General features: G+C 30.9%; 1 protein-coding gene across 1 annotated transcript; it reads right to left on the reverse strand.

The window, feature by feature from the left end:
• Nucleotides 1-7,033: 7,033 nt before the first annotated feature.
• On the reverse strand, nucleotides 7,034-8,965 carry LOC115880763 (zinc finger BED domain-containing protein 4-like). Its single transcript, XM_030898043.1, has one exon. It carries the CDS (start codon nucleotides 8,963-8,965, stop codon nucleotides 7,034-7,036), a length of 1,932 nt encoding a protein of 643 aa, XP_030753903.1.
• Between the last annotated feature and the right edge of the window lie 6,912 nt (nucleotides 8,966-15,877).

A 15,877-nucleotide genomic window follows, 5' to 3' on the forward strand; every position in this document is an offset into this window, starting at 1 on the left:
ATAATAACCTGATGATTTCAACTTAATTTAACTTTTCCCTGGTGCCCTAGCCTTCCTCCTGGTCATTCCCGTTGATTGCATTCTCTTTTTTGTATTTGAGTATATTTTATGTATTTTATTTTGAATTCTTTTGGGCTAATCTTTTGTATCATTTATGCATGTATATATTTTAAATATTTACATATTTTTTTTTTGACACAAAAACATTTACTGTTTTTGTTTTTGTGTATCGGTTTTTTTATAATCGCGACACAGTCCCATTTACTTAATTTTTTCTCTTTTGTTTATTGTATATTAATGTTTAAAAAAAGTAAATAAACTATTTTGATTTGATTTTTATTTTGATCTGTAGAGAGATTTCACTCATCTCTAATCGAACATTATAGATGTCTAAAAAGCGATCATCCAAATCTTAGTCCCAGTCAATTAATAAAACGATCTATATTAGGATATAATAATTCAATTCATAGCGTAACAAAACACACACCTTTTGAAATAATTAAAGGGCATATAAATAACACTGACCCATTCGATTTAAATGACGAAATAATAGTATCAAATTATATACAAAAACATAAAGAACAAGCTGAAGATCTTTATAGAAATATTCAAAGTATAAACGCAAGAACTAAGGAATTAATTATAACAAAAAGAAATGAGAAAAGACAAGATCCACCTGAATTCATTAAATCAGATGTAGTTTATATAAAAACAAAAGCTAGAGAAAAAGATCAACCTAAATTTAAAAGGCAACGATCCAACTACTGTCCGGAAACTTCAACTGCTCAACGATCCACATCGACATAAAAGAATCCGTCATTGAACAAATCACACAAAAAGAAGTTCTACTCTTGCCAGCCAAAGAAGAACGAATATATGCACAATGCAGAATCAATCAATACATCAATGTCAAGAAACCAACTTTAATAAATATTCCATCCGAATGCCAAGTGACCATCGATTCAAGAACATATAGAAACGATGTTCAACTAAGAAAAGGAAAACCTTTAATCCTGCCTGAGGTACAACTAGAAAATCTTGAAAAACCAGTATAAACGCAAGAACTAAGGAATTAATTATAACAAAAAGAAATGAGAAAAGACAAGATCCACCTGAATTCCTTAAATCAGATGTAGTTTATATAAAAACGAAAGCTAGAGGAAAAGATCAACCTAAATTTAAAAAGGCAACGATCCAACTACTGTCCGGAAACTTCAACTGCTCAACGATCCACATCGACATAAAAGAATCCGTCATTGAACAAATCACGCAAAAAGAAGTTCTACTCTTGCCAGCCAAAGAAGAACGAATATATGCACAATGCAGAATCAATCAATACATCAATGTCAAGAAACCAACTTTAATAAATATTCCATCCGAATGCCAAGTGACCATCGATTCAAGAACATATAGAAACGATGTTCAACTAAGAAAAGGAAAACCTTTAATCCTGCCTGAGGTACAACTAGAAAATCTTGAAAACCAGATTCAAATTCGAATATATTGTCTGAAGCTATCAAAATCAACTTCGACTATATACGAGATAAAAGAGAAAAATTCAACGAACTATCACCGATCAAAGAAGACGAAGAAAGAGCCTATCAACCGGTCATCTTCGATATTGCGATTATTTTCATTTGTCTAATAATTGCAATATACCTAGTGTTCAGAAAATACCCACAACTCAAGAAGTACTTTCCATGTTTAAAGAAGAAAGAAGAACAGCATGTTCCAGTCCCACAGAAGAGGACCCCCGAATATAACTCCGTTATTTTCTTGTCTTAACAGGGGAGGAGTTATATGTATAATAAGTGCTATTTCATTGTAATTAAATACTGAATGCCTATTTTACATTATGTCACATATAAAAGCGAACTGCACGGTTCGAAGCAGACTTTTCACTCTCTGTACTCTGTCGAGAACGTTGGTAAATAATAAAATCGTTTTTAAAAACAACTCTGTTAATTCAGAACCCAAAACTACATTCTAAAATAGAATTTGTTTTAAAAACAAATATACAAAAAAAAAAAAAATGAGTCTTAAATAAGTGTAATAAATTTTTGTTATGGTTAAAATATATGGTGGTATAACGAAGGAATAAAATTAATTTAAGGGGATTGAACGAAAAAGACGAAGATAAAAAATCTAACCTAAACATACTACCAAAGGTACATATACGAAATTTACTGAAAATTGCTTAAACAAATCAAACGTAAAAACTCTAAAATATGTACTCACTATTATTCATCACTGTCATTATTATCGACATATTTAGTAACAACACAGTAATTTTTAACACTATAACTGTTGGAAACAAACTGAAAAGGTTGAATGAGTGCTTAAAATTATTGTTTTTCTATAAAACGGTTATGCTGATAAGGTTGTAACAAATACAGATTTTGGAGTCTAAAAAAGAAAATTATATTATAAACAATAAAATTAATATACAGGGTGTAGCTAATTTAGTTGGTTGCTTTTATAATAATTAAAGGCGAACCATTACTTTCATAATAAAATTAATATACAGGGTGTGTAACTTTATAAAAACAACCGCAAGCTCTTAAACTAACTAACTATGGTAGACAGCACGAGTGCTAATCTAGAACTTAATCCAAACGACTCTTTAATTCACCAACGGGTGATAGATAGTACGAATACAAAATCTTTCACCGACACATACAATCATTACCATTATTACTGCAGCAGCTACATTCTAACTATGCGGACATATAAACGTTTAAATTTACATTTATGCCGTTTATACGTACCTATCTTTCCGAATGTTTTTAAACACCAACCACATTTGTGTAAATGTGAATGTGTTCGTTGCTCTGCAAGGATAAACACGTAGTAACACCATCCACATACCAAACTTGTTCTTCGCGCGAGATAGTACATAATGCATCCATTATGTTGGTAAGGAAAGAAATAATTATTTTCATAAAATTTGTGGTTTAAAAAGATGCGGTAATGGTAGCTGACTTTATATATGTATCCTTATCACTTAGTAGAAAGAGGGGAACTTAACTATAAAAGAGAGCATTTTCTAATAAACGTTTATTTTAGTAAAAATGTGTCAATGTAAGTATTAATTTTTCCTATATATTTTCTAATCTAATACTGATAAATATTAAATTATAATTATATATTAATTATATAATTGATATTTTGTTAAGGACTCTAACACATACATAAATATTTACTTTATTTTTAGATTTATTATTTACATTGGATTTCGCCTGAGATGTCGCTGGGGATTTTTCCCTGGCGAAAATGTAAGTCGTTTCGAAATATTATTATAGATTTAATTTTAACAGTTTAATAGTTAAATCTTTTTATAGTTTAAGGTTTTTATATAGTTCTTGGTCTGTTTTATAAATATATTATAAAATGTATATTTTTACAGTTCGATTACATCATCACCCAATTACCCCACCCGAACCAACACCACCACCAGGACTAGTACAGATTTGGGCGGATAGTATAGGTCTTATTCACACGGTTATCTGGGTGGCTATCCAGGGTCATGTAATAACTATATTTTATAGACCAAGCTAATAAAAAAAAAACATAAAATGTATTGAGGTATTTTCTTTAGATATACTATAATTATAGGAAACTAAAATAATTACTACGTTTAATTTTATTACGAGCAACACAGGTGACAAGTGATAAATTTTATTTAGAAAAATATAAAGTTTTAAAACAGTATTTATTAATATTTGAAAGCCTAACCAGAGTTACAAAATTCACTGGTTAACTTTATCTGCAAGAAACAATTTTAATAGATATATTTATTTAGGAAACATACATTTGTCTTTAAATAATACATTCATACAGTGCACGACTGAAACCATAATAACCACACTCGTGGTATCTTAATATAGATATTTATATAACATTCTTACACTGTATTTTGAATTATAATTTTATTTAACAATACTTTTAGTTTTTCTAATAAACTAATGTTTAGACAAGATATATTCCAAAGAAATCCAAGTTAAGTTTACTGGTTACTTTTAAACTATTGGAAAATTCATCATAACCATAATAATGTCCATTATAAAGGAAATAAATTATACCGAAATACAGAGTCTGGTGTATTGGTGTACTGAAATACAGAGTCTATTTTACTAGGTACCCTGTAAATTGTTCTGTTATCTGCGCTGTACTTTTAGGTAAAAATCGACAATCGTCAATTTCGCTAAACATATCGAAAAACCAGTACGTTTTACCGCGGTACGAATTTACAGCCCCTCGTATGGTTGAATAATTTGGCATAAGAACATTATAATACTCACGTTTAAGTAACCTAAACGAACCGTATTCGAGAATATAAATCATACTTTCAGCGAATAATACAATTTCATTATCTGGTTTTTTGATAAATACCTGATATTTTTTCAAAAGGTATAGGTAAAAATTTTAACCAATCAGTTATTACAAGCGGCGTATCTTGAATTTCCCTAGTGTTTAAATTTAACATCCATGTACTTTTATAAAACAAATAGAGCTTATTGTTTACAATTAGAAACGAAGTATTTGACATCTTAGAATTTAAATCACACAATTTTGGAACTTTTAAATTGATTCCTTGCGTGGTTGGTGCTGGGATAGTCGTTGTCTTCGTGGTTCTCATTGTTGTTGTCACTGCTGGTTTGGAACCATAAAATTCTTGAATTGCCAATATATCATCTTGCGATAGTTTCGTTGTGTTTTCAAACAACAAAGATGGGTACATTATAGATTTGTCGTTTGCAGAATGCTATACCAAGGGCGTGACCTATTTCATGTGTTAAAACTCTCAACATGCTTGTAGCGCCTTCCGGAACTGGTTCCTCATCCAAATACCAATTTGACCTTTTTTGTATGTGAACTTGTTGAGCAGTGTGTATATCTTTATTTATAAACCGAACATACAATATTGTTTCTTTACTTGTAACAAATTAATTAACTCTAAGAACTGCTAAGAACAAAAAAACGAAGTGCTTTCAAATGCTAAACGCAACGCACTTCACTTCATCTTAATAACCACAGACTTTACTTATCTCCATATTAGACTAGACTATTACAAAAGGCTAGACACAGCAATATTAGAATCTTTTGATTGTCTTTTTTAACACCCCTTCTCAATCAAAACATTCTACCATGTACACAATATCTACAATTTCTTTCAGTACAAAAATATCTAATACTAATACATAGAACAATTTTAACATAGTAACAATCCTAAATTAAATCTGTGTTTAATAAACACCTAGGCAAAATTTTGTTAAAATATCAGCAATTTGTTCATTAGACCTCACATATTCAACTAAAACCATCTTTTCAATAACTAGATCTTTAATAAAATTATATTTAACATCAATATGTTTTAGTCTTTTATGATCCCAACGTTTTGTTAACTTTATACAGGACTGATTGTAGTGATGGGTTGTTATTTAACTATCTGTTGTTTTATAACAATTATTTAGAAATAACATAACGCAACCGTTACTGCTTTTAAAAAATAACAGATATAAAATAACGACACGCAGAGATCGAGTGTTCGTGAAACGAAGTCGGCGCTCTGCACCGCCACGAAATTCGATGCTGCTCGAAGCAATTCCAAAAAACAACTAGTATGGATTAGTGATGGTGAACGAATACTAGAACTGATCCCAGAATCTAATCCCTGACGCTCGGATCAGGTACCTGATCCCAAACGAGAAAATGAATCGGCCGAAAACTAGTACGCAACCGTAAACCGCAAAGACCGATCCAGGCTATCGGCACTGATACTGATACTGATACCTGATACCATTGATCCCCGTCGAGATGATACAGACGCACAACTGTACCGACTGTATGTAGTCGGACTCGATACTTGATTCCTGATTCTTTTTCGCAGCGATTATCATCGGCGGACGGTATCAAAATGAGTTGAATAATAGTAACTGATCCGGGATTAGTATCGGTTGGATCAAAACATTTCATCTTTTTTATTAGATTACTTTAAAGGCCAACTGAGTACATTAAATTTTAAGTGGATTTATTTTTTTCGACATTCATATGGGAAGAAGATAATAATTAAACTAACTAATCAGACATGTTAAGTAATTCTTAGTACATACAATTCTTGATAATTTATGTAGGTATACTATAGTTTAAAAAAATGTTTTTTTTTTGAATACCTAAATAAAACGTTTTCTTTTCCTAAATAAACGATTAGACTCAGAAAATGTTTAATAACTGGTTATTTCTTTAAAAATACTAAGGGCCACTACTATGTATGTTATTAATTTTTTAAAACTGCTTTCTCTATCTTCAAATTCAATCTGACAAAGATAATAAGAGTTCTGATAGTGAGACGATAATGAATTTTTGGAATATGATTTTAAGTTAAGATTTAGTTTTTAATGTTTTTGGTAAAACAGAACATTTAGTTTTTTTAACTTTAACAATTTTAAGGTTTTGAGAGGAATATCTTATTTTTTATTATTTTTAGTAAAGAATAAAATATAATTATAATTTTTTATTATTCATATTTGTTTTTTTTGCAGACCTTTGAAAAAATAACAGTGAAAAATTTTTTTTTTTAAAAAAGAATTTTTCGAGGTGTTAAAACACTAAGGTATAATCTTTTTCATGATAAGGTACTGAGGAAATTGAAACCAGAAAATTTGTTTATAAGGACTTTTTTATTTATATTTGGGAAACTAAACAAGTATAAAAATAAACTAACAAAAACGTAAGCTAGGAATGCATATTTCGCAGAAAACAACATAGATATATAAAAATCAGAACAAAAGACAACAATAAATAATACTAAACAACATGAAAAACAAGATAGTTAATTCAATATTTAATGAAATCGAGGCTATAGAGTGAATAATAATATTAATACTAAATAACGATGCCCTAATAATATTATATATATATATATATATATATATATATATATATATATATATATATATATATATGTACTCTAAGGAAAAAACAAAATATAATATATTGTATAAATAGGAATAGATATATTTATAAATATCATTTAATTGGAAAATTGCAGTTTATATGTATTTAGAAATAAAAGTTGACTCAATTTTTTATGTGACATTCGGTTTCTGCGCTCTTGTAATAAATATTCTGCCTTCGAAAATATTCTTTCACAAGGAACTGAACTACCAAGGGTACAACATTTGTGCTTAACAATTTCACTAAGGTAAGGATAGTTGTAGTGGTTATTTTTCCACCAATCGAGAGGGTTACAGTTGCGATCTAAAATATCATCTTCCAAATATCGTTGCATCTCGATGATTGCGCGGCTTGATGCTGATGATGATTTAGGTCTGTTTTTAATCACATTTTTATCAATACAGTCCCAGAGTGTAAAAGTATTGGAACTGGATTCCTTCAAAGAGCTTTCAGAGCTTTTTTGGGGAGGTTGATTTGAATGTTGAAGGTTTTCCACATTATTCCTTTTGTTTATAATTTCTGTAAGCAGACTTATAACTAATTTTTTAACGTTTTCTACGGCGTCGTCATGCTTAAATGGGTATATTTTAAACCTTGGATCTAAAAATGTTGCAAGAGCTAAGGTATTGCTGTATTCTACATTTCCTAGCCGATTTCGCAAACCATCTTCCAAGCTCTGTATCACAGTTTTTGTTGAATTTAGAATGTTCTCGGTCTTCATTCTCTCACAAATATTTAACAGACCACGTTGTAAAACAATCACAAGTGCAGCAGATATATAATTTTGTCCACTAATATTTTTGGTAGCTTCGTCAAAATGTTTTAAAACATCACAGAGTTCTTTTAGTAGAGTCCATTCGTCAGCATCCAAATGTGGCAAACGAGCATCTAACAAACCCGTTACGGATCTTAGCGGATCTTGGAGTTCTACAAATCTTAGAATCATATGGAATGTAGAATTCCATCTAGTAATAACATCCTGTATTAACATTTTTGGAGGATCAATACCAAATTGCTTCTGAAAGTTTTTTAATTTAGTGTTAGCAACGGTGCTTCTCCGAAAATGTGCTACAATATTTTTTACTTTGTCCAAAACGTCTGTCACTAATTTTAGAGAATCCTGTACGATTAAATTAAGTGTGTGGGCGAAACAACCAAAATATTTCAGACCTAACTCATTAGTTATTGCACTTTTAATATTTCTTGCATTGTCTGATACGACCAAAATAACTTTTTTCTCTAATTGCCAATCTTTTAAAACATCTCTGAATCTAGAAGCTAAATTTAGGGTAGTGTGGTTTTCTTCTAGTAAATCACAACTTAATAATATAGAGGACATTTTAAAATTATTGTCAATGTAATGACCGGTTATTGCCATATGTCCTTCATTTTTTACAGATGTCCAACAGTCAGTAGTTAGGCAAATATTAACAACCTTTTTAATTTCTTCTTTTGCCCTTTCGTAACACTTTTCATATTCCAAAGGGATAAGAGTGTTTGAAATAGTTTGCCGAGTTGGTAAGCTATATGATGGATTTAAATGATTAACAAAATTTCTAAATCCGCGATCTTCAACTACACTAAACGGTTGGTAATCGAATATAAAAAGTCCTAACAGTTCATTGTCTATCTTGTGTTTCGCAGTTGTAGAAATTTTTCTTGGGATATACGATGTAAGAGTTTCTTGTTTTCTTTTAAGAATTTGCTGTTTAGAAGGCCCAGCCATAGGTTCAATTACCTCTGTTGCGAAATTCCCATCCGATGATGTTGATTCAGATGCCCCCTGTTCATTGTTGGTTTCATCTCCCGAATTTAAAACAGTCTCACTTTCAACACTACATTTGTCTTGGACAATTTTTATATTGGGATGTTGTTTAAAAAAATGTTTTTTTAAATTTGAAACAGAGTATTTGTATCCAATTTTCGTTTTACACACATCACATTGGGCAGTTTTTTTTTCTTCGTCGCGTATCGAAAAATAAAGCCATATTGGACTTCGTTTGGACATTTTAGCTATTCACGTTCGTATACTTCTTCAAAAAACAGAAACAAAAAAAAAACAAGTAACAAGATGAACGCACTAGAAAACGTATTTCGAATTTAAGAACTGACAGTATAATAGGTGTCGGAGATATATTTTTTGTTTTTATAAGTGAGGTAGCATCCCCCTCAAGCAAAAAAAATGTTTGGAGTGCAAACAAAAACTAATTATATTCGCAGCACAGTGGTTTGATACTATGTAAAGTTTAAGGGCTATTCTACTATAATATTATACTTTTGCATAAAATATAACAAATTAATAAAAAATTAACAATATTTATTTATTAAAAAAAATTATTTAAATAAATAAATACAATTAGAATAATTAGATTGTGAATAATAATAATTAGATTGTAAATGAAAATGAAAACATTTTTAACGTCGTAATTTTTTACGACGTTAAAAAACGGTTTAACGTAACGAAATTAGTTAAAAATCAACAAATGAAAAAAAAATTAAAATTGACAGTATTTTTTTTTTCGGCAACCTATTTTATATAAAAGTTCGAGAAATCAACGCTCATACGAATGCTTTTATTTTAAAATTGGCTGCGAAGAAAAATTTAAAAACTTATTTAATTCATCTTAGTATGCCTATATAGAAATTAAAAAAAATAATATTTGTTACTTTTGACAATAAATTTCAATACAAATATTTTCACGAAATTCAAATGCTATCAGTAGCAGTCATATTATATACCCTCAGGGGGGCATATCGTCTAGCGCCAGGGGCAGATACAGGAATTTATTTTAGGGGGCGGGGGCCAAATAAAAAGTACTGTAGAATATGCTTTTTAGAACACCATTTTTAACCCAAAAGCCTAATATTTAACCCAATTTAGAGATTTTAGGGGGGCCTTGGCCCCATGGGCCCCCTCTGTATACGCCACTGTCTAGCGCCGACTTAAAAACTGAAGAAAAAAGAATATATATATATATATATATATATATAGAAAGTTTACCTTGATTCTGACTAAAACAGAAAATAGGAAAACATAATAAGCATATCAATTAATAGGTAGGTATGTACTACTATCCCTGGTTTTGAAACTAAGTTTTAACATTTCAATAATACTATAATATATTTTATAGCATTTTTATATATTTTACCATAAAAATGTTATATAAACCATTGGATAGTAATGCCGTCCATTCCTGTCGCCGACAGAGAGTTTTTTTATAATAGTTTTTCAATTTTGTAAATAAACAATATTTCTATGGCACAAAAGACAGGGCTTAAGTAAATAATTTTTGATAAAAATCCAGTGCAAAAGCAGTCAGGTTTTATTTTTTATTTTATTTATATAAACAAAAGGATAAAATGTGATAAAAGCCTTTGTCTTAAATCGGTTTGTAATAGATATCATCAAAGTGTAAGTGGAAATAAGCTTCGTTCATAAAATCAAATAGACATCAATACTCTATCAAACTTATCGAAGCGAAAAAGAAAAAAAAGTAAGTAAAAATTTTCACGGACGTATAATTTAGACGGCTCAGTGGCATTTTGTATCCAGTGTTGCCAAATCAAAAAATACAATCCGTAGTAAATAAAATTAAAATTTATATTATATTCTTATTAATAATATTGAAATTAAAATAGAACAAAATAAACATTCTAAGATTTACCAAATTATTTTTTTATCTAGTATTACAATAAACAATTTTTTATCTATTATTACAAGAAGAGAATAAAGACAAATTTTTATCATAAATGTGTTTCATAAGTATCTTTACATATACCTGTATCATTATCCAAACAATAATATAAAACAGTTCGCGTTATCTATATCGTCTGGTGCCTGTTAATCCAACGATTTAATTTATAGAGTCGATATTACGCTGCTTAATTTTTTATTCAAAATTTTTGGTGAGATAAACGATAAATTAAAGTATTGTTTAATTTATGAAAATTTATTTATAGCTGTTGATATTTCGTAATATGTTTTTTTTGATATTTTCTTATAATAACAAAAAGGTTAATTGTTCAATAATGACAGAAAATCCATACGTCACTAGAACGTATGAGAAATGAGATATAACAAATAAACAATATATAACTAATTTACGAATTAATCCGTAGTTCTGGCAACACTGCTTGCATCATACAAGCACTATGAAGTCAAATCAGAGCGAATCGAAAACAGCTTAAACAGCGGTTGGGATCAATTGGGATTGGTATCAGGAACTGATCCCGGGATCAGGTATTTGTGTACATGGGATCAGTTCCAAACTGATCCTTAAAAATATTGGGATCAACCATCACTAATCTGCACCGTTTGCCGTATCATCGATCAGTATGCATCGATCAGTACCGGCACCGAAAAGAGGTCCGTGGATGCATATCCATCCGGACCTACCCATCTCTAATAAATACAACTTTACATAAATTGACAGGGATGAGCCCTGATAATGATAATAATTTGAAAATTATTACTTTCTCCTGGTTCGGTAAAATGTTGTTAGGGCAGTTATATTTTCGATGGATTTTCATTTCCAAGCCATCTCTGACTAATTTTTTTCAATTACCATCAAATTTGCCTACCTAGGTAAAATGTTTTTCATATTTAAATAAGCCATAATAATTCAATTCAAATATTTTATACATCTACCTACTAACGTAAAAGAAGGACCGATAACTATAAAACCCTACCCCACTTACAGCAATAAAATACTTTAATAGAAGCAATACCTTAATTATAGTTTAGCGACTTCCGGTATATTTGTTAGAAAACGAATATCTTTAAGGCAACTGGGAGCATTTGCATATTTAATTTATATTATTTGAAAAAATGGATTCAAAATTTTCGAGGTTTTTCAGTACTGAAAATACTAAGAATACTATAAATAGGTACTAATTTAACTTAGATGCAAAAAAATGCAACGGGATTTTTTTCATTAAATTTATAATGTTATATATTTTTATTTTTAACCCTATTTTCAGGAATTTTTTAGTAAACAGTATATAAATATATATACTTTAATTCGTAAAATAAGTTTTAATAAACTTTAGTATTTGCAAAATGTTGTTTTTTACTCTATCTTTAAAACACCCTATGCAATAATTTCGTGGGCAAATTTTCCTAAAACATTATTTTTCGGTCAGATCCATGTCTTCTGAGCATTTTGTTTTGTAGCTCAAGTCAACACATGCCTTGGTGAATTTTTAAGAGCGAAATGAAAGTGCCACCAACAATTTTCAACCTTTTCAGTTATCATTAATTTTTGATGTTATTTTTTTAATATGACTCGGTGGTTTGGTGACTATTATCGTAAAGTTATACTGACAGTTTCATTTTGTGCACCTAGAATTCGACGAACTGTTAATACTAGAGATGAGCAAAACTGGCGATTCTCCAATAGCAAGTGAAACTGCGACAGCGATTTTTAAATCGCTGCGACTGTAACCTGCGATAGATTGATTACACAAGTTTACAAATTCGGGTCAACTTTTGGACCCGAGCAGATGAGAACGATTCTTAACGTTATTTGATGCCCTGAACTCAGATCTTCAATCCGTTTGTCAATATTGGCTCTAGTTTTCGGTGTGGCCGAGTCGTACCCACTATGAGCCAGGACAACAAAATGTGTCCTCTGTACCACTTGTAAACCCACAGGACGTTTTACTGCCACCTCTTCATATTAAACTTGGCCTTATTAAGAACTTTGCCAAAGCGCTCAATCGCGAAAGACCGGCTTTCCAGTACTTAACCAAGTTGTTTCGAAAACTGTCATACGCAAAAATCAAAGAAGGAATATTTGTCGGACCTGATATTCGAAAACTAATGGCTGACGCAACGTTTACAAAATGTCTAAATGCTTGATGAGGCTTCTGATTTATATTGTTTAATCCAATAAATGACCGTTAACGGTCAAAAATAGTAAAATAATGAATTTATTAAATATTCCGAAAACTAGAACCAATCTTAAAAAATGGACTGCTGATTTGGATTCAGCTCCAAAAACTATCTTAGAAATTGCTTTTAGTTGCTCAGGTCCAAAACCGTGAATACTTGTGTTATTTGTGATTACAGTAATATATAATTTATATGGTTTTGTAATAAATTGTTCGCTATTTTATGGCAAATGCTGAAGCTCTGCAAAGGATCAGGCTAAGCCTTAGGCAGATTTCTGAAATATAATATATATTTCCTTCGGCCATACACCCGCTTTACCCGATCCCTGAGAGCGACCCGAATTCTGATCTTAAAGAACTATTTTTTAAGGTGGCTCACCCCTATAACTTTTTTATTTTTTTTTCTGATAATGAAACGAGATTTGGTACTTTAGTATTTGACATAAATCAGGATTGATAGACGTAAATAACTACAACTTTTGATTTTTTAATGACATCCTCAGTATTTTTATTACTGCATTCGATAGAAAATGACACTTTGAATAGAATGACACATCACATATCAACTTTTGACATTTTTGCATATGGTTTAACTGAAAATTGTAACATGCGGTTCATAACGACAATTTGACTCGAAATACCAGAAATGTTACTGTTTTCTTAAATTTTTTTAAGAAACTCTTGAAAAAGGTTGTTTTTTTTTAATATACTAATATTTCAACAATGTTTCACAAGGAACCAACCACAGACTCAGTACTAGCCGTTCAGATTTTTGATAAGTTCGAAATAAAAAAAAGTTATTGCTGAAATAACAAATAAGAAATCCAGGGAGCTGATGACATATCTGCTGAAGTACTGTTAAAACTACCGGATAAAGCCTTAGAAGCCTTATCCAACTGCATAAACGAGTCCTGGCAGCAGGGGGTTTTTCCTTCCTGCCTAAAATCTTCAACAGTGGTTCCTCTCTTCAAGGGAGGTGATACTAAGGAGCCTTCTAACTTTCGCCCAATTTCTTTACTTTCCACTCTGTCCAAGGTCATTGAAAATTTAGTAAAAAATAGGATGTGTAACTATCTACAATCCCTTAACATTATTACTGATAAGCAGTTTGGGTTCCGGGAGGCCAAGAGCACACACGATGCTGTCTGGGCTGATTCAGGGGGGAGTAATGGCGGCTGTGTTCTGTGATCTATGCAAGGCTTTTGATTGCGTGGATCACGAAATTCTCTTACTGAAGCTCGAGGGGTATGGTTTTCGTGGACGTGCTCTTGCCTAGTTTAGATCATATCTTGAGGGTAGATATCAGTGTGTCACGTGCTCGGGAAAAAAATCCTCGCCGTTAAATGTCTGTTCCGGTGTTCCACAGGGCTCTGTTTTGGGGCCTATTTTTTTCTTATTGTTTATTAACGATTTGACAGAACTGCACATCTCTGGACATTTCACACTCTTTGCAGATGACACTTCAGTATTATGGCAGGCCAAGGAGATTGAGCATCTTAAGGGAATCATACGCCAGGAGTTATCCTTCATTAAAGAGTGGTTTACTCAAATCACGTTTGTTTAAATTTATCCAAGGCACATGTTGTTGGGCTTAGGTGTGACATCGCAAATCTACATTTCGAGGGGGGTTTGCTTACAGGAATTCCTGCGACTAGATTCCTAGGAATTATTATTGATGGAAATCTGCGATTTGAAGACCAAATTCTGGCCTTAAGTGGCAAGTTGTCTTCTGGATGCTTTGCTGTTAGGGCAATTAGAGAAGAGCTGGGTTCACAAGTGGCAAAGACGGTCTATTTTAGTTTGTTTGAGTCTCATCTCCGGTATGGAATACCATGCTGGGGTGTGGCTAATCAGGGTCTACTAAACATTCTTTTTATTTTACAAAAAAAGGCCGTACGATTTATTGTAAATGTACCACATAACGAATCCTGTAGACAAACTTTAAATAAATAAATAAATGCCTTTATTGTCAAAAAAAAAAGTTCAGAAAATTCTTACTCTACCATCTCTTTTTATTCTGGAAACATCATCCCTTATTTTTAAAAATCGTAACAGACTACAGGGTCCTATACCCAATATTGTTACCCGCCAAACCCTGAATCTGCCCTTGCCACTTCCAAATAGCACCTTGGTCAAAAGATCTATAATATATGAGGGCCGAAAGGTCTTTAATCATCTGCCGGTTGCTTTAAGATTGGTTAATTCCATAAAAACCTTCCTGAGGCATGAAAAATGAACTTTTAAGTAGGGCATTTTACAGCGTTGACGAATTCTACCGGGACACCCTTGATATTAGAGCTTCTAGTGTTTAGAAATTAATGTTTTTATCTTATATTTGTTCTGTATATTGTATGTTATTTTACTTAGTTGTTTAAATTATTTTGCTGATTGTTCAATCTTATATTTATCAAATTTTTAGTTTTTTTGTTTTTATATTTACACGCATTTGTTCACTTTCCATAAAACTGTTTTTTAATGTTAAGATTGCTGGCAATAAATGTTTTAGGTTTAGATTTAGGAATATTATGGCTTTGTTAACAAAAAATTTATAAGTATGTTTTAACAATAAAGTACTTTTGAATTGAATTCGAAAGTTATTTGAAAAGATCGTTGACATATTCAATATACATATAAAATGGCTTTTCATTTCCAAGCCAACCCTGCATGCGTTTTTTTCGATCTCATGGTATATTGATTATTGTTTACTTTTAAACATGAAATTCAGTGTTAAGCAATTTAAAAAAAAAAATGCAAAATTATACAATTGTATTGGATGTTTAATTATTTTAATACATGTAATTCTTAGAATAAAATGTAATTAAATAACTGTTTTTCTAGTTTTGGTGAAACAGTTAAATTATTAATTAATTATCTTTATATAAATAGGATATAAATTTAATGCGATTGATTTATTTCCATTCCTTTCTAATAAAAGGAGTATTTCCTGTCTCATCTATTTATTCGACACCTGTCGTTGGAATTAAAAAATATGTTTTCCAGCAAGACGTAACTGGAACGAAGTACTGAT

Source organism: Sitophilus oryzae, unplaced genomic scaffold (genome assembly GCF_002938485.1).
Source record: "Sitophilus oryzae breed Bouriz unplaced genomic scaffold, Soryzae_2.0 scaffold_1657_pilon_pilon, whole genome shotgun sequence".
Lineage (NCBI taxonomy): Eukaryota > Metazoa > Arthropoda > Insecta > Coleoptera > Curculionidae > Sitophilus > Sitophilus oryzae.